This window comes from Chiloscyllium plagiosum, unplaced genomic scaffold, assembly GCF_037043375.1.
Source record: "Chiloscyllium plagiosum isolate Xiang-an unplaced genomic scaffold, Cpla_swu_hap1 HiC_scaffold_14, whole genome shotgun sequence".
NCBI lineage: Eukaryota > Metazoa > Chordata > Chondrichthyes > Orectolobiformes > Hemiscylliidae > Chiloscyllium > Chiloscyllium plagiosum.
The window spans coordinates 34983335-35003078 of record NW_028270152.1 but is presented as its reverse complement, the minus strand read 5'-3'; the positions used below and the strand labels follow the sequence as shown (position 1 = coordinate 35003078).

Here is a 19744-nt window from a genome sequence, read left to right as displayed (position 1 = left end):
TTCTGTTGGCCAGCCAATTCAGTATCCAGACAGCTAAGTTCCCCTGTATCCCATTCCTCCTGGCCTTCTGAATGAGCATACCATGGGGAACCTTATCAAATGCCTTGCTGAAGTCCATATACACCACATCCACTGCTCAATCCTCATCAACTTTTCTAGTCACATCCTCAAAGAACTCGATAAGGTTTGTGAGGCATGACCTGCCCCTCTCAAAGCCATGTTGACTGCATTTAATCAAGCCATACTCTTCCAGATGGTCATAAATCCTATCCCTCAGAATCCTTTCTAACACCTTGCAGACGACAGACGTGAGACTTACTGGTCTGTAATTGCTGGGGATTTCCCTATTTCCTTTCTTGAAGAGAGGAATTACATTTGCCTCTCTCCATTCCTCAGGTACGACTCCAGTGGAGAGCGAGGATGCAAAGATCTTCGCAAGTGGCGAAGCAATTGCATTTCTCTTTTCCCAAAGCAGCCAAGGACAAATCTGGTCCGGCCCTGGTGACTTGTCAATCTTTAATGTTTGACAAATTTTCAGCACATCAGCTTCCTCTATCTCTATCCATTCCAGCATGCATACCTGCTCTTCAAAGGTTTCATTCACTACAAAGTTCGTTTCTTTCGTAAAGGCAGAAGCAAAAAACTCATTTAGGGCTTCCCCTAACTCCTCAGACTCCACACACAAATTCCCTGTGCTATCCCTGATCGGCCCTACTCTTTCTTTGACCATTCTCTTATTCCTCACATACGTGTAAAATGCCTTTGTGTTCTCCCTAATCCGTTCTGCCAAGCCTTTCTCGTGCCCCCTCCTGGCTCTCCTTAGACCATTTTTGAGCTCCTCCCTTGCCTGCCTGTAATCCGCTAGAGCTGAGCTTGACCCTAGCTTCCTCCACCTTATGTAAGCTACCTTTTTTCTTTTGATGAGAAGCTCCACCGCTCTTGTCATCCAAGGTTCCTTTATCTTACCACTTCTTGCCTGTCTCAGAGGGACATATTTATTCATCACTTGCAACAACTGTTCCTTAAACAGTCTCCACATTTCTATAGTGCCTTTACCATGGAACAATTGCTCCCAATCCATGCTTCCTAACTCATGTCTAATCACATCATAGTTTCCTCTTCCCCAATTAAATATCCTTCCATTTTGCCTAGTCCTCTCCTTCTCCATAGCTATGTCGCCTAGTATGTGATCTGTCCATTGTAATTTAACCTGTGGAGTCCAGGCAGTGATCAACTTTTTTAAAAATGAAATGAAGGAAGTGCCACTTCAACTGGGGTTGATGGGGTGTTTAAGATTTTCAGTGAATGAAAATACATGGAATTTTGAATCTGCTGTCTGTAAGTTTGGCTGCTATTTGAGCATTTTACCATCAGCTTCAGGTTAATGGGAACATATTGTCACTACACAAGCTGCAAAAGGTGATTCTCAGATGACTAGCTCATGAAAGAAATATAGGACAAGTTACATCACTGGAAATGGAATGGGACAATCCTATTGGTTGAACTGCTCATAGTAGTTCAGCTGTTGTCAAACCAGGGCTTTGCATAGCTAAAGTACATACGTTGCCCACATTAATTCATTTGCTAATATTGTTAATTCAAATAAAATTAGAGCTATTGATGCAAATGATTTTGTTTGTACAACATGTGTTGCTTATCTATATATCCTGGACAAGCTTGGATATGTGGTGTTCTACCCTAGCATCTCCATGATTGATTGAAGTCCCCAATGCAGATCCTTGCATTACGCGAAAGTCACATCCTGCCAATTAGAGAACCTCGCTGTCACATTTATTTTCTCATTTCCAACCACTCAGCAGATTACCTAACCAGGGCAACAATTTTCCTTTAGGTCCTTGTATTATTTTTGGTTCATCACTGTCCCTCATTTAATGGTAGTTACTTCTAGATGTTAAGCATGCTGATTATTTTGTCTGCTGATACAAGGTAATTATTAAGCATGTTCACCATTTTCTAATTTTAATTAACGATATGCTCCCACTCCATCTTTTTTGAACATAATTTTAAAAAAAATTGATATCCCTTGCATTTTTTCTGCTCACTTTATTTTGCACTTGAATATCCCTGAGTCGATCAAGGTTTTTTTTACATATTGTATGCTTTTTATTTTCATGCTTTTTATTGTCACTTATTTCTTGAGATGACCAGGACAGGATTGATAGGCTGAATCTCTGTATAACTAATATGTAATTACCTTTGATTGAATAGTGCATGCAAAAAAAATTGAGCATTATAACTGTAAATTGGTTGTAATTTTTGTTAGAATTCAACAAGAAAGGTCATTTGCTCTTTAGTTAACATAATGTGGATGGATTATTGAACCAGATACCTGTTGTGGTGTCACTTGACTGAGATACCTAAAGTCAGATATTTGATTGATATTCAGTGACTTCCCTGTTGGCAAGTATTTGTTTAGTAAATGGAGCAGGACAGGACCTTGTTAAATATTGAATGCTGGGATTCTTCAAATGCACCGCCAAAGGTTTTATTCATCAGGATCAAAATTATATTGAGGAAGAAGGTACATATTAATAGCAATCTATGTTGAATCAATAGAGTATCTACCTATTCTTCATCAGACTCCTGGCATCCTGCAATTTTTATTTTGAATTTGCTATGATGTATTATTTGAGATTGGAAACATTTTTAAAAAGATACTTGAATTTTCAATACTGGTTCAAAGGATTACCCAATAAGGTTTCACACTTTAAAATTTTGTCACAAATGATTGAAATATATTAAAAGACTGTTTCCTTTTTGTCAGCAACTTATACTTTCACAAGTGTTACAGTGCAGAAGGAAGCCATTGTGTCGATACCTGCTTATTAATAGGCAACATTAGCAAGTGCCTTTCCCCACAACCTCGCACATTATTTTTATCCAGATTATCTCCCAACCCCACTCTCTTGAATGCCTGAATGGGATCTGCCTTCACCACACTTCAAGTGCATTCCAGACCCTAACTTCCTGTGGAGTGAAAAGGTTTCTCCTCACCTTCACCCCTGGTTCTTTTGCAGATCACTTCAAATCTATAGCCTTTCGTTCTTGCTCCTTTTTTTTTATAAGTGGGAACTGTTTTTTTTTCTCTATTCACTCTATCCAGTTTGCTTGTGATTTTGAAAACATACATACTCTTAGCTTTCTACTCTAAAATGAGAATGGTCCTAACTTCGATCTGCCCTTATAACAGAAGTTCCTCATCCTTGGAACCATTTTTGTAAACCGCTTCTGCACTATGTTCAATGCATTCATGTCCTTCCTAATATGTAGTACCAGTACTGTACACAATACTCAAGCTGATGTCTAAGAAGTGTCTTGTACAAGTTCATCTCTTTGCTGTAGTACTCTATGCCCCAATTACTAAGACCCAAGGATACTGTATGCTTAACTTAGTACACTCTATATCTTTCCCACCACTTTCAGTGATCTCTGGACATTCAGACCTAGGTCCTTCTGCTCCTACACTCCCTTAGAATTTTATCCTTTATTTTCTTAATGTTCTTCCTACTAAAATTCTTCTCTGCTTTGAAACTCATCTGCCATTTATCTGCCCACGCCCTAAACTTGTCAATGTCCCCTGGAGTCTGATACTGTCATCCTTACATTTTACAACTCTTAAGTTTTGTGTTATCTACAAACTTTGAAATTACCTCCTACACACCAAGAGCTCGATCATAATATGTATTTTCAAGAAGGAGTGAGTTAGATACATTCCTTGGAGCAAAAGGGATTAAAAGGTATGGGGAGAAAGTGGAATCATGATGCTGCATAGGATAATTAGCAGTGATCATATTGAATGGTAGAGGAGATTTAAAAGACCTGAATAGCCCACTCCTGTTCCTATTTTCTATGTTTCTATATTAGTAAAGGAAAGGTCCCAATGCTGATCTGTGTGAACCGCATTGCTAATCATCTTCCAGCCTGAAAAATATTCATTAACCATTATTGTCAATGCTGATTGTGTATCCACATTGTTACTGTCCCTCATATACCATGACCAATAACTTTCCTCCCAAATCTGTTGTTTGGCACTTAATCTAATACCTTCTGAAATTCCATATACACATCAACAGCATGAATCTCATTGAACTTTTCTGTTACTTCAAAAAACTCCAGCTAGCTATTTAGACATTATTTTCCTATTCTTCTGTAGAATCTACATTACCATTGTATTCGTAGACCCTATGTACTCTCCAGGGGCGTACAGTTTTTTCAAGCAGTCTACAGTTTTTATTCCGTTTCCAATGAGTTTTTATCTGCTCTTAATGAGCAGTATTATTTTGATTAATGTCTATAAATGCTTTCCTCATTTTTTTGGAGATGATTCTTAAGGCTACTACTGGCAACAAAGCCTCTTTTGTTGTGCTGGGGGAAACAGAATCCATCTCCAAGGATTTGTAGAAGATTGCAGAATATACCTCCTTGAATAAAGACCATCTTCCCTTTGCATCCGGCTGTTGTACCTTGCAACATCAAGCAGTGTTTTCTCTCTCTGACCACAAAGAACCTTTATTGTCACTCATGTTCATTGATTTGTAAAGAAGCCTATTACCTGATTGCAGGAATATCCTCCTCTGCCCTCCTTGCCATGAGAACATGAAACATATTAACCTTGCATCAGGCACAAAACTAATTAGCTATCTTATCCCAGAACCTTTTCATAAATATATGGACAGCCTATGCTCAAATATTTATAACCTTACCTAAGTATCTTTCTGGGACTTTGGAAGACTTGAGTTGTGAGGGAACAAGAGTGGCACAAAGGCTACAATCTGATTCGCATTGGTCATATTGATTAGCATAACTGGCTTGTAGGCTGTATATCATGTTCTGTCCCATTCCCTTGTCTTTACCAAATTGCGAAATTGCAGTTTCCTTGGTTTCTTTTTATATTTCTAAACTTTCCTTCAAATAGACTCCCACCACCCCACTGTTTTAGTTTAAAACCCTATTCATCGTCTGAGTTATGATTTACCAACTGACTGGAGCAATTGACATATTGAGCATCTGTTCAATTTACATTAAATGTTTCAATTAATTACATCTGACAAACCTTTCCCCCCCACTCCCAACGCCTCAACATCGGGTACTAATAATTCCCACTCTATTCTCTGTCCTTTTTTGAGGGGGCTCATTTAATCCTTTTTTCTGTGTGACTAACCTCAAGTTAAAATTTTCAAGATCTGAAGGCCACTTAGAACGAGAGAGATGACATGTCAACTTTGAGGAAAACTCTCATTTTAATTGACTTAGTGAAATCTGTGAAAGATTCTTTATTAATAGAAAACTTGTGAATTTATTGTTTCCATTTCTGTTCCAGTTTTTAAGTAATAAATAAATTGGAGTAGCTGGGTTTGTTTTGCTTACCAAAGTTTGGTCAGGGTGACTGAAACATTGAATGGCCCAGGCACAGAAAATGGAGGAAAATGTTCTAATTTGCAGAAGGGTGAAGAACCACGGGGTGTTGGTATAATGTGACTGCAAAAGAACCAACAGCAAACTGAAGGTGAAAGTGAGTGGCGCAACTAATACTGCAGGTGGAAATGGGAAAGTATCCCAAGTGAATGAGTAGCCAGCACAAAGGGCATGCAAGGTTAGTGGTAATGGGGATTGTTGGTGTGGGGGATGGCAAGTGAGGAAGGTATTTAAGGCAATACAGTGTTAAAGCTTTGAGGGAGGTGAATACAATAGCAGAGAGTGAGTGTGAGGTAACAGAAGATGCTGGGCTTTCCTCCAGGTGGCAAACTTTGTGTTTTATAACAGTGGCAAACTCAGAGCAGTTTATCATGATCTGATGATATGGCTTCCAACCCTAGTCCTTGAGAAGAAGATGTCCCACCTGTATGCCGTCCCTTCTAGCAGGACCTCCAGGCCACTGTCTGCAAAATGGGGCACAGATCTCCCCATTTGCCAAGTCTGAGCCCAGTGTCAGAAACCATGCAAGGCAGCTCTGGACTGACAGTGTGTGTCTGGTTGTATAATGTGCTTTTGAAAATGGTATTTGCATCAGGAATGTTGGTCAGTTCTAGGATATCCAGTGTGTAGAGAGCTGTTCTGAGAACAGTGTGTGGTAGGATGAGATGAAAAATGGATATGATACAAATCTTTGGGGTGGGAACAACAATTAATGTGGTAAGATTCAATGAGAAACCTCTCCGGAGCTTGCAGCAAATATAACTCCAACAAACTCAACATGATTTGGCTTGATGGTAGGATGCTTGTCGGAATGGAGGCCTGTGATGAGTGGAGTTCCTTGGGGATTGGTGCTGGACCCATTGCTGTTTATTATCTATACCAATGATTTGGATGAGAATGTGCAAGATATGATTAGTAAGTTTGCAGATGGAGGTAATAGGGACAGAGAGGAAGGTTGTCACAAATTGCAGCAGGGCTTTGACCAGCTGGGCTGACAAATGCCAAATGGAGTTTAATATAGCTAAGTGTGAAGACTTGTGTTTTGGAAAGTCAAATCAAGGTAGGAGTTTCATGGCGAATGGTAGGGCCTTAAGGAGTGTAGTGGAACAGAGGGATCTTGGACTCCGGGTGCAAGGTTCTCTCAAAGTGGAGTCATGGGTACATCGGGCAGTGAAGAAAGGTTTTGGCACACTGGCCTTCATAGAAGTTGGAAAGTTATGTTGCAATTGTACAGGATGTTGGTGAGGTTGTACTTGGAGTATTGTGTTCAGTTTTGGTCACCTTGCTGTGGGAAGGATGTTATCAAACTGGAAAGAGTGCAGAAGGAATTTGCAAGGACGTTGTCAGGACTCGAGGGTCTAAGTTATAGGGAGAGGTTGGACAAGCTATGACGTTTTTCTTTAGAGTATATGAGACTGAGGGAGCTCCTTAGAGGTGTATAAGATCATGAGAGGCATGGATGGGATGAATGCACTCAGTCTTTTTCCCAGGATTTGGGAATCGAGGACTAGAGGGCATCAGTTTAAGGTTAGAGGGGAAGGAATAAAAGGAAACCTGAGGGGTAACATTTTACACAGAGTGGTACGCGTATGGAATAAGCTGTTAGTGGAAGTGGTTGAGCCAAGCACATTTAACAACAGTTAAAAGGCATTTGGATAAATACATGGATAGGAAAGGCTTAGAAGGATATGGGCCAAGTGCAGGGAAGTAAGGTTAGGGTAGGTGGACATTTTTGGTTGACATGTACCAGTTTGGGCCAAAGGGCCTATCTCCGTGCTATCGGACTTTTGCTCATCTTAGAGTCAAACAGAAGGATCTTGAATGTTACCCCTGAGCATGTAGTGGAGGTTGATTCAGTTGTGTTTTGAAAAATGTTGAGTATCTAATCTATAATTGTATATTTTAGAATATAACTCTTGGATTTTCGGATTAATGTTTTCATTTGCAGAAAATGGTGGTATCTGGTTGAGAACCTGGTAAAATAACCCTGAAGTAAATAAAATTCAAACAGGCTTAGAAGTTTTTGTACATAGAACATAGAAGAATACAGCGCAGTACAGGCCCTTCGGCCCTTGATGTTGCGCCAATCCAAGCCCACCTAACCTACACTAGCCCAGTATCCTCCATATGCCTATCCAATGCCTGCTTAAATGCCCATAATGAGGGAGAGTCCACCACTTCTACTGGCAGGGCATTCCATGAACTCACGACTCGCTGAGTAAAGAACCTACCCCTAACATCTGTCCTATACCTAACCCCCCCCCCCCCTTAATTTAAAGCTATGCCCCCTTGTAATAGCTGACTCCATACGTGGAAAAAGATTCTCACTGTCGACCCTATCTAAACCCCTAATCATCTTGTACACCTCTATCAAGTCACCCCTAAACCTTCTTTTCTCCAATGAAAACAACCCCAGGTGCCTCAGCCTTTCCTCATACGATCTTTCTACCATACCAGGCAACATCCTGGTAAATCTCCTCTGCACCCGTTCCAGTGCCTCCACATCCTTCCTATAGTATGGCGACCAAAACTGCACACAATACTCCAGATGCGGCCGCACCAGAGTCTTATACAACTGCAACATGACCTCAGTACTCCGGAACTCAATTCCTCTACCAATAAAAGCCAGTACGCCATATGCCTTCTTCACCGCACTATTTACCTGGGTGGCAACTTTCAAAGATCTGTGTACATGGACACCAAGATCCCTCTGCTCATCCACACTACCAAGTATCCGACCATTAGCCCAGTACCCCATCTTTTTGTTACTCTTGCCAAAGTGAATCACCCCACACTTAGCTACATTGAACTCCATTTGCCACCTTTCTGCCCAGTTCTGAAGCTTATCTATATCCCGCTGTAACCTGCCACATCCTTCACTGTCTACAACTCCTCCGACTTGCTCACCCAACCTTCTAAACCCTCCTCCAGGTCATTTATAAAAATGACAAACAGCAATGGTCCCAAAACAGATCCTTGCGGAACACCGCTAGTGACGGCACTCCAAGATGAACCTTTGCCATCAACTACTACCCTCTGTCTTCTTCCAGCCAGCCAACTCCTAATCCAAACCCCCAACTCACCCTCAATGCCATACCTCCGTATTTTTTGCAGTAGTCTACCATGGGGAACCTTATCAAACGCCTTAATAAAATCCATATACACTTCATCTACCGCTTTCCCCTCGTCCACCTCCTTAGTCACCTTCTCAAAGAATTCAATAAGGTTTGTGAGGCACGACCTGCCCTTCACAAAACCATGCTGACTATCCTTGATCACATTATTCCTATCCAGATGTTCATAAATCCTCTCCCTTACAATTCTCTCTAAGATTTTGCCCACAACAGAAGTGAGACTCACCGGCCTATAGTTACTAGTGTTATCCCTATTCCCCTTCTTGAACAAGGGAACCACATTTGCTAGCCTCCAATCTTCTGGCACTACTCCTGTAGACAACGAGGACATAAAAATCAAGGCCAATGGCTCTGCAATCTCCTCCCTTGCTTCCCAGAGAATCCTAGGATAAATACCATCAGGCCCAGGGGACTTATCTATTTTCACCCTTTCCAGAATTTCCAACACCTCTTCTCTACATACCTCAAAGCCATCCATTCTACTTAATTGTGACTCAGTATTCACATTGACAACAATGTCCTGTTTCTGATTGAATACTGACGAAAAGTATTCATTCAGTGTCTCCCCAATCTCTTCAGCCTCCACACGCAACTTCCCACTACTATCCTTGACTGGACCTATTCCTACCCTAGTCATTCTTTTATTCCTGACATACCTATAGAAAGCCTAATCCTACCAACTAAGGACCTTTCATGTCCCCTCCTTGCTGCTCTTAGCTCTCTCTTCAGGTCCTTCCTGGCTACCTTATAACTCTCAATCGCCCCAATTGAACCTTCACGCCTCATCTTTACATAGGTCGCCCTCTTCCATTTAACAAGGGATTCCAATTCCTTATTAAACCACGGCTCCCTCACACGACCCTTTCCTCCCTGCCTGACAGGTACATACTTATCAAGGATACTCAATAGTTGCTCCTTGAACAAGCTCCACATATCAATTACGCCCTTGCCTTGAAGCTTACTTTTCCAAGCCACACATCCTAAGTCATGCCTCACCGCATCATAATTTCCCTGCCCCCAGCTATAACTCTTGCCCTGTAGTGCACACTTATCCCTCTCCATCATTAGAGTAAAAGTCACCGAATTGTGGTCACTGTCCCCAAAGTGCTCACCTACCTCTAATTCTAACACCTGGCCTGGTTCGTTACCCAGAACCAAATCCAGTGTGGCCTCACCTCTTGTTGGCCTATCTACATATTGTGTCAGGAAACCCTCCTGCACACATTGGACAAACACTGACCCATCTAACGAACTTGAGCTATAGCTTTCCCAATCAATATCAGGAAAGTTAAAGTCCCCCATAACAACCACCCTATTACTTTCCCTCTTCTCTTGAATCATCCTCGCAATCCTTTCTTCTACGTTTTTAGGACTATTAGGAGGTCTGTAAGAAACTCCTAACAGGGTGAGCTCACCTTTTCTATTCCTAATCTCAGCCCAAACTACCTCAGATGGCGAGTCTTCATCCATCGTCCTTTCCACAGATGTAATACTATCTTTGACAAGCAATGCCACACCTCCCCCTCTTTTACTCCCACCTCTGACCCTACTAAAACATTTAAACCCTGGGACCTGCAACAGCCAATCCTGTCCCTGTTCTACCCATGTCTCCGTAATAGCCACAACATTGTACTTAAAAGATCAGGGCTATTGTAACTTAGGAAGTGAACAGCTAGAAATTTAAGATCATAAACAGCAGGTGGGCTGAATGAAAGAACTGGAGACATGGGAATGAGGGCTATTGTGGTACAGTGGGAATGTCTGTATCTTTGGACCAGGAGGCTTGGGTTCAAGTCCCACCTACAGAGTTACGTGATAACGTCTCTGAAGGGGTTGATTCAGAAATTTGAAAAAAAAGTGGGTTGCGAGGAAGCCCAGGCTCCAGTCTCACTTGCTGCAGGAGTATGTACAAATATTTCCAAACGGGTTGATTTTAGAATTTAGGGAATGGCAGGGTTGGGTGTTGAGGTTAGACTGCAGGGTGTCAGGACCATGGTATAAAGGATAGATTCTATTTCTCAGTCGATTCCTTTAGAGTCTATTGCATCAGGTATTCCACAGGGTTCCTGTGTGCCACTCTCCTCCAGGCTGCAGAAATCACAATCTGGCCATTGAAAAATGCTGGCTATGATGTTTGTAGTTATTGCACTAATTGACCAGTTATTCATGTGATTTCCTACATTAAACAAAAGTCTTGGAATAAAAAGGAAATTAATTAGAACTTTTATCTGGGAACTGACCATTTGTGTAACGTTGTCTTTTGCGATGCTTGGAATGAAGAGAAAATTTTTGTTTTCATCTATTTCTAAATTCAGTTTAGCCATGGCAAGCAAGACTGACTGTATTTGATAAGGCAGCTAAGAGACTGTGTTATCTTTGGGTCTTCTGTAGTTGTAGTTCCTTGGAAGTCCATAAGAGATGGGAGTAGAAGTAGGCCATTCAGTCCATCAAATCTGCTCTGCCATTCAATAAGATCATAGCTGATCTGTGTCCTCAATTCTACTTTCCTGCTTTTTCTCCATTACCCTTGTTACTAATTAAAAATCAACTTCAGCCTTCTGCAATGAAGATTTCCACTGATTCACTAGCTTCAGAAGAAATTTCTCCTTGTCACAATTTTTCGTTATCACAATTTTAGATGTGTGACCCCTCAGGCTGAGATTAGGCCCCAGCCCTAAACTCTCTCAGAAGAAGAAACAACCATACTGCATTTACCCCAAGTCTCTTAAGAATCTCATATTTCAATGAGGTGACCTGTTATACTTCTATGTTCTAGTGAGTGCAGGCCCAATCTCTCCTCACTGCATCGTTCCTCTGTACCTGGGATCAGCTCACTGAACCTTCTTTGGATTGCCTCCAATGCCAGCATTATCTCAGTCATAGAGATGTACAGCATGGAAACAGACCCTTTGGTCCAACCCCTCCGTGACGACCAGATATCCCAACCTTATCTCGTCCCGTTGCAGGCACTTGACCCATATCCTTCTGAACACTTCCTACTCATACATCCATCCAAATGTGTTTTAAATGTTGCAATTGTACCAGCCTCCACTACTTCCTCTGGCACCTCATTCCATGCATGCGTGAAATAATCTTTCCCATCTCCCCCTAAACCTATGCCCTCTAGTTCTGGACTCCCCCACCCCAGGGAACAGACTTTGCCTATTAATCCTATCCACACCCCTCATGATTTTATAAACCTCCATAAAGGTTACCCCTCAGCCTCTGATGTTCCAGGACAAACAGCCCCAGCCTATTCAGCCTCTCCCTATGGCTCAAATCCTCCAACCCTGGCAACATCTTGTAAATCTTTTTTGAACCCTTTCATGTTTCACAACATCGTTCCAACAGGAGGGAGACTAGAATTGCACACAATATTCTAAGACCAATGTCCTGTCCAGATGTAACATGACTTCCAAACTCCTATATTTGATTAAAATACCTTTGTAGTGTTTCAGCATGAAACTGACAGCAGAAATAAAATAGACTTTCAGTAAAATGAAAGTTTTTATTATTCCAATCTTGAGAGTGTCAAATTATCTACCCTGACATAAATTTTGGATCCCTTTTCACCGTATTGCAGCTGCAGTCTGACTATTGCCTTGTATAGATTTCGCAAAATCTCTCTTTTTAGATTCCTGATCCCTTTGAAATAAAGACCAACATTCTTTTTGCCTTCCCTATTATCTGTTGAACTTTTGTTAGCATTTTATGATTCATGTGCAAGGACTCCCAAATCCATCTGTTTGGTGACTTTCTGTAGTCCTTTTTCACTTAAATAATATTCAACTCTTCTAATCTTCCTGCCAACGTGTATAACCTCACGTTTCCCCACATTATATTCCATCTGTAAAATTTTGGTCCACTTGCTTAACCTGTGCAGACACTTTTTGTGCCATGCTTACCACTTGCCTTCCTACCTATTCTTGTGGAATCCACAAATTTGGCTATAGTACAAGAGAGAAAAACAGACATCCTCCATCTTAAACAGCATAAATACAAGATTGATAGACAATGCTGTAGCCTGCAATTTGGAGCTGATATTTTCCATAAGCCAAAATTGGCAAAAGTTAAAAGTTGGAATATTTATTTAGCCATAAGTTAATGAAATCAATCTATTGAAATCCTCTAAGAGTCAGTTAATCGTGTTGCAACTGGAGTCCTGCTAGAAGTAATCAGCTTGGTTCCGGTTTGAAACTATAGAAGACCTGGAGTCCTGCTAGAAGTAATCAGCTTGGTTCCGGTTTGAAACTATAGAAGACCAAGGGGTGTTCTCTAATGTTTTGAGCCACTACTGGAGACTCAACAGTCAGTGCTGGAGCTTAAGAGAAATTAACAGAAGGACTTCCATTACATTTTTTGAATTGATTATACAAAAAATAACAACCCTGTGGAGTTGGTACAGGAAGGAAACTCTTAAGGTAGAAGTGAGTTTACAGCGTAAGTCCTAATCAGTGATTGGGTTGATGTAATCAAGCTTAATTTGTTGAATTCTTCCTGATGTATAATACAGTTTTTGATTTTATTAAACAAGTGAAATGTCGTGTAGTTGTCATTTAATTACTGGTAGCTGGATTTCTTCTTCTAACTGATGGTCTTGAATAGGGTCATTGGCAGAAGAGAATTGGCTAAGGATTTGAAGGGAAACAAAGGTTTCACAGCTACGTGGAAAGGATTGTGGAATGAGACTAGCTGATTTGCTGTTCAGGGAGTTGGTGTGAGCATGACTAGCTAAATTACCATCTTCTGTGCTATGACTATTCCATGACTCTATTTAACCTTCCATTGAATGGTTTTCTTTTAGTAATCACACAGCACTAAGTTATAGTCCATCAGGTTTATTTGAAATTACAAGGTTTTGGAGCGTAGAATGAAGGGGTTAAGCTCCGAAAGCTTGTGCTTTCAAATCAATCTGTTGCGTGATTTCAGACTGTGTCCACTCCAGTTCAACAGTGGTATCTCCACATCATTTCATTTGGTAAGAACCTTGATGGGGCAAACTGACAACTTCTTGGCTACTGTCATTAAAGTCTGCATCATACTTACTTCAGTTATATTACTGTTTTGACAGAGTGGACGATCATACTGCACCTAGTAGTCTGCAGGAAAGTAGTGGACCTCATAATTGAGAGACGTTCAGCTTGAATTAGCTAGTTGTTAAACTAGCGTGTAATCTAATTGTCTTTTGAGTTATGAAGAATTTCTTGTAGTTAACAAATGAAGTGTTGCAGGGCAAGAGGTAAGTTTTGCAGGTTACAATAAATGCTTTATTTCAGAATTGTGAGAGCCTTGCCATTGGATGGCTTAACTTTGTTTTCTTTTCTTCCACAGGAGAAGACTGATGTAGAAGGTACTTTGTTTGTATATACCAGGTATGTTTGTGTATACCAGGAATGTTTTTAAATGCAACTTCCAGTGAATTGTTTTTCAAGGTTTACTCTTCTATATCCCAAAGCAGGAGAACATACTTTAACAAGCATATAATTCACCACCACTTGCTGGTCTGGAGGGGCAAGTGAAGAATGAAAACTGTTCAGTGATATATTTCAATACCATATTAAATGTAATGATTAAGTGAACTAATATTTGTAATCAACTGTTAAAATGTTGCTCAGTGACTGTGCTCAATGTCCCAGTTTCAGCCAGTGAAGGAAATAAGACACAATAGTGAGACCAAATAATCTAGTTAGACCATTCATAATATTGCTGAAAGAATACTGCATTGTCAAGATGCTAATTGTGTGGATTTGAAAGATCCAATTATTACTGTTTCAAGAAAAGCAGGGGAAGAATCTTCACTAGTAGTTATCACTCAATGTCTCGAAAGGTGAAATAGTTATGTCAGTGCTGCTTTGGATCTGGCTGTACAAGAAGTGGTTGCTGGTATTTACCAATGCAATGATGACAGTTCCTTAAAAGTAATTGTTTGACTTGCAAACACTTTGGCACCCTTATTTCTCTAATAAAAGCCCATCACTCATTGCAGAAAGTGCCCTGTTTAGGAACAGCAGGGAGCAATGTTGTCCAATTAGACTAAAATGAGTCAAAATGTAACAAGGTTCCAACAAAGACGAAAGGATATCTTGCCATTAAGCTAAAATATATTTGTCTGCAAGACCCTGTATACCATGTGATGCCTACTAGTCATGGACATGCTCAGGATGTGAAAAATATCATTTGTTGTTTTTTGTGAGGGAAAGATCATTGAGGAACAAGAACTTTGATCTACAAAAAGAGATTTTATGTCAACTGATTTGTTCATTTGTAAGTCTATTTGCTTTATGTTTAAAGTATGAATGCTATATTTCAAACATTTTCTTGTTTCATTGTCCAGCTTCCATTGGAGGGCACTGCCTAAGTTCATTTAATTTACTGGCCAAAACAAAAATTAGTAACTTTAAGAAAACTACAGATTTTTCAAATTCATTTTCCATGTTCAGTGATACATTTGCCATTTGGTGACACCAGTTAGCTTATGGTGAAGTGAACCCTTTGTCTTCCCATCCAATTATAGTATCTACAAGCAATGTTTTGGGAAGTGAAGTAGTCTGGTGATGATGTATTTCGGTTCAGCTTTCTCACGTCTAACTTAGACTCTGCAGAAGATCCATGGAAAACACAATACAGATCCCTGTAGCATGGGACTGGTTAGTGTAGTCAGCGATAAGCTTCAAATTTAGAACATAGAACATAGAAGAATACAGCGCAGTACAGGCCCTTGGGCCCTCGATGTTGCGCCGATCCAAGCCCACCTAAACTACACTAACCCACTATCCTCCATATACCTATCCAATGCCCTCTTAAATGCCCATAAAGAGGGAGAGTCCACCACTGTTACTGGCAGGGCATTCCATGAACTAACGACTCGCTGAGTGAAGAACCTACCCCTAACATCAGTCCTATATCTACCCCCCCTTAATTTAAAGCTATGCCCCCTTGTAATACCCGACTCAATACGCGGGAAAAGGTTCATACTGTCGACCCTATCTAACCCCCTAATCATCTTGTACACCTCAATCAAGTCACCCCTAAACCTTCTTTTCTCTAGTGAAAACAGCCCCAAGTGCCTCAGTCTTTCCTCATACGATTTTCCTTCCATACCAGGCAACATCCTGGTAAACCTCCTCTGCACCCGTTCCAATGCCTCCACATCCTTCCTATAGTATGGCGACCAAAACTGCACACAATATTCCAGATGCGGCCGTACCAGAGTCTTATACAACTGCATCATGACCTCAGGACTCCGGAACTCAATTCCTCTACCAATAAAAGCCAGTACGCCATATGCCTTCCTCACCGCACTATTTACCTGGGTGGCAACTTTCAGAGATCTGTGTACATGGACACCAAGATCCCTCTGCTCATCCACACTACCAAGTATCCGACCATTAGCCCAGTACCCCATCTTTTTGTTATTCTTCCCAAAGTGAATCACCTCGCACTTAGCTACATTGAATTCCATCTGCCACCTTTCTGCCCAGCTCTGCAGCTTCTCTATATCCTGCTGTAACCTGCCACATGCTTCCTCACTGTCAACAACTCCTCCGACTTTCGTGTCATCCGCAAACTTGCTCACCCAACCTTCTAACCCCTCTTCCAGGTCATTTATAAAAATGACAAACAGCAATGGTCCCAAAACAGATCCTTGCGGAACACCGCTAGTGACGGCACTCCATGAAGAAACTTTGCCATCAACTACTACCCTCTGTCTTCTTCCATCCAGCCAATTCCTAATCCAAACCTCCAACTCACCCTCAATGCCATATCTCCGTATTTTCTGCAGTAGCCTACCATGGGGAACCTTATCAAACGCCTTACTAAAATCCATATATACCACATCTACCGCTTTCCCCTCATCAACCTCCTTCGTCACCTTTTCAAAGAATTCAATAAGGTTTGTGAGGCACGACTTGCCCTTCACAAAACCATGCTGACTATCCTTGATCACATTATTCCTATCTAGATGTGCACAAATCCTATCCCTTACAATTCTCTCTAAGACTTTGCCCACAACAGAAGTGAGACTCACCGGCCTATAGTTACTAGGGCTATCCCTACTCCCCTTTTTGAACAAGGGAACCACATTTGCTATCCTCCAGTCTTCTGGGACTACTCCTGTAGACAAAGAGGACATAAAAATCAAGGCCAATGGCTCTGCAATCTCCTCCCTTGCTTCCCAGAGAATCCTAGGATAAATGCCATCAGGCCCAGGGGACTTATCTATTTTCACCTTTTCCAGGATTTCCAACACCTCTTCTCTACATACCTCAAAGCCATCCATTCTACTTATTTGTGCCTCAGTATTCTCATCGACAACAATGCCCTGTTCCTGAGTGAATACTGAAGAAAAGTATTCATTCAGTGTCTCCCCAATCTCTTCCGCCTCCACACGCAACTTCCCCCTACTATCCTTGACTGGACCTATTCCTACCCTAGTCATTCTTTTATTCCTAACATACCTATAGAAAGCCTTAGGGTTTTCCCTAATCCTATCTACTAAGGACCTTTCATGTCCCCTCCTTGCTGCTTTTAGCTCTCTCTTCAGGTCCTTCCTGGCTACCCTATAACTCTCAATCGCCCCAATTGAACCTTCACGTCTCATCTTGAGATAGGCCGCCCTCTTCCATTTAACAAGGGATTCCAATTCCTTATTAAACCACGGCTCCCTCGCACGACCCTTTCCTACCAGCCTGACAGGTACATAATTATCAAGGACACTCAATAGTTGCCCCTTGAACAAGTTCCACATATCATTTACACTCTTGCCTTGGAGTCTACTTTTCCAAGCCACACATCCTAAGTCATGCCTCACCGCATCATAATTTCCCTTACCCCAGCTATAATTCTTGCCCTGTAGTACACACTTATCCCTCTCCATCACGAGTGTAAAAATCACCGAATTATGGTCACTATCCCCAAAGTGCTCACCTACCTCTAATTCTAACACCTGGCCTGGTTCGTTACCCAAAACATATTTGTAAATATGTTTTTTGTTTGGTCAAATAATTTATGATTTAATGAGAAAGCGATGTATGTGGATCATTACATCAAATATTCTATAAAAGTATGCAAAATTAGCATTCAAAATGGGCAGCTTTTTATAAATTTAAAAACATTAACAGTGAGCATAATTCTGTAAGTTCTAAGTTATTACAGATAAGAATAGACCTTGGGTGAAAGGACTTAATTAAGGAAAGGCTAGCTATCACAATATTAGGCAGGTCAGGGGAATGTAAATTGGGGGCAGCTATTTAAGGGTAATTCCAGGTCTGGCATGTGGGAATCTTTTAAAAGCTGTTGTGGTTCTGTTCGTCGAGCTGGGAATTTGTGTTGCAGACGTTTCGTCCCCTGTCTAGGTGACATCCTCAGTGCTTGGGAGCTTCCTGTGAAACACTTCTGTGATGTTTTTTCCGGCATTTGTAGTGGTTTGAATCTGCCGCTTCCGGTTGTCAGTTCCAGCTGTCCATTGCAGTGGTCGGTATATTGGATCCAGGTCGATGTGTTTATTGATTTGAATCTGTGGATGAGTGCCATGCCTCAAGCCACACATTTTTCAGCTCTGATCTCCAGCATCTGCAGTCCTCACTTTCTCCTTTTTACCCGAAAGATTTGGAGTGGGTACAGAAAGGCTTAACCAGGATGTTGGCTGAAAATGTGTTGCCGGAAAAGTGCAGCAGGTCAGGCAGCATCCAAGGAGCAGGAGAATCGACGTTTCGGGCATAAGCCCTTCTTCAGGAATGAGGAGAGTGTGCCAAGCAAGCTAAGATAAAAGGTAGGGAGGAGGGACTTGGGGGAGGGGCGTTGAAAATGCGATAGGTGGAAGGAGGTTAAGATGAGGGTGATAGACCGGAGTGGGGGTGGGGGGCGGAGAGGTCAGGAAGAAGATTGCAGGTAGGAAGGTGGTACTGAGTTCGAGGGTTGGGACTGAGACAAGGTGGGGGGAGGGGAAATGAGGAAACTGGAGAAATCTGAGTTCATCCCTTGTGGTTGGAGGGTTCCTAGGCAGAAGATGAGGCGCTCTTCCTCCAGCCGTCGTGTTGCTATGGTCTGGCGATGGAGGAGTCCAAGGAACTGCATGTCCTTGGTGGAGTGGGAGGGGGAGTTGAAGTGTTGAGCCATGGGGTGGTTGGGTTGGTTGGTGCGGGTGTCCCAGAGGTGTTCTCTGAAATGTTCTGCAAGTAGGCGCCCTGTCTCCCCAATATAGAGGAGGCCACATCGAGTGCAGAGGATGCAGTAAATGATATGTGTGGAGGTGCAGGTGAATTTGTGGCGGATATGGAAGGATCCCTTGGGGCCTTGGAGGGAAGTAAGGTGGGGAGGTGTGGGCGCAAGTTTTGCATTTCTTGCCGTTGCAGGGGAAGGTGCTGGGAGTGGAGGTTGGGTTGTTGGGGGGTGTGGACCTAACAAGGGAGTCAAGGAGGGAGTCGTCTTTTCGGAATGCTGATAGTGGAGGGGAGTGAAATATATCCCTGGTGGTGGGGTCCGTTTGGAGGTGGCGGAAATGACGACGGATGATATGATGTATATGGAGGTTGGTGGGTGGTAGGTGATGACCAGTGGGGTTCTAACCTGGTGGCGATTGGAGGGGCGGAGTTCAAGGGGGGAGGAGCAGGAAGTGGAGGAGATGCGGTGGAGAGCATCGTCGATCATGTCTGGGGGGGAATTGCGGTCTTTGAAAAAGGAGGTCATCTGGGTTGTTCGGTATTGGAACTGGTCCTCCTGGGAGCAAATGCGGTGGACACGAAGGAATTGGGAATATGGGGAGGCGTTTTTACAGGGGGCAGGGTGGGAGGAGGTGTAGTCTAGGTAGCTGTGGGAGTCGGTCGGTTTATAGTAAATGTCCGTGTTGATTCGGTCGCCCGAGATAAAAATGGAGAGGTCTAGGAAGGGGAGGGAGGAGTCTGAGACGGTCCAGGTAAATTTGAGGTCGGGGTAGAAGGTGTTGGTAAAGTGGATGAACTGTTCAACCTCCTCATGGGAGCACGAGGCAGCACCAATACAGTCATCGATGTAGCGGAGGAAAAGGTGGGGGGTGGTGCCAGTGTAGCTGCGGAAGATGGACTGTTCCACACATCCTACAAAGAGGCAGGCATAGCTGTGGCCCATGCGGGTGCCCATGGCTACTCCTTTGGTTTGGAGGAAGTGGGAGGATTGGAAAGAGAAGTTGTTCAGCG

General features: G+C 42.2%; 1 protein-coding gene across 4 annotated transcripts in view; it reads left to right on the top strand.

Moving 5' to 3' along the window:
* Positions 1–19744, top strand: part of dcp1a (decapping mRNA 1A) — a 72986-nt gene that overhangs the window by 4280 nt on the left and 48962 nt on the right. For 3 of the 4 annotated variants that reach the window (XM_043708056.2, XM_043708055.2, XM_087994285.1), the window contains exon 2: positions 13902–13942. In XM_043708056.2, the coding sequence (XP_043563991.2) occupies positions 13902–13942 (41 nt within the window). Of the gene's footprint in view, positions 1–13719; positions 13810–13901; positions 13943–19744 lie in introns of those variants that run through there. The other variant, XM_087994286.1, reaches the window with a different exon arrangement.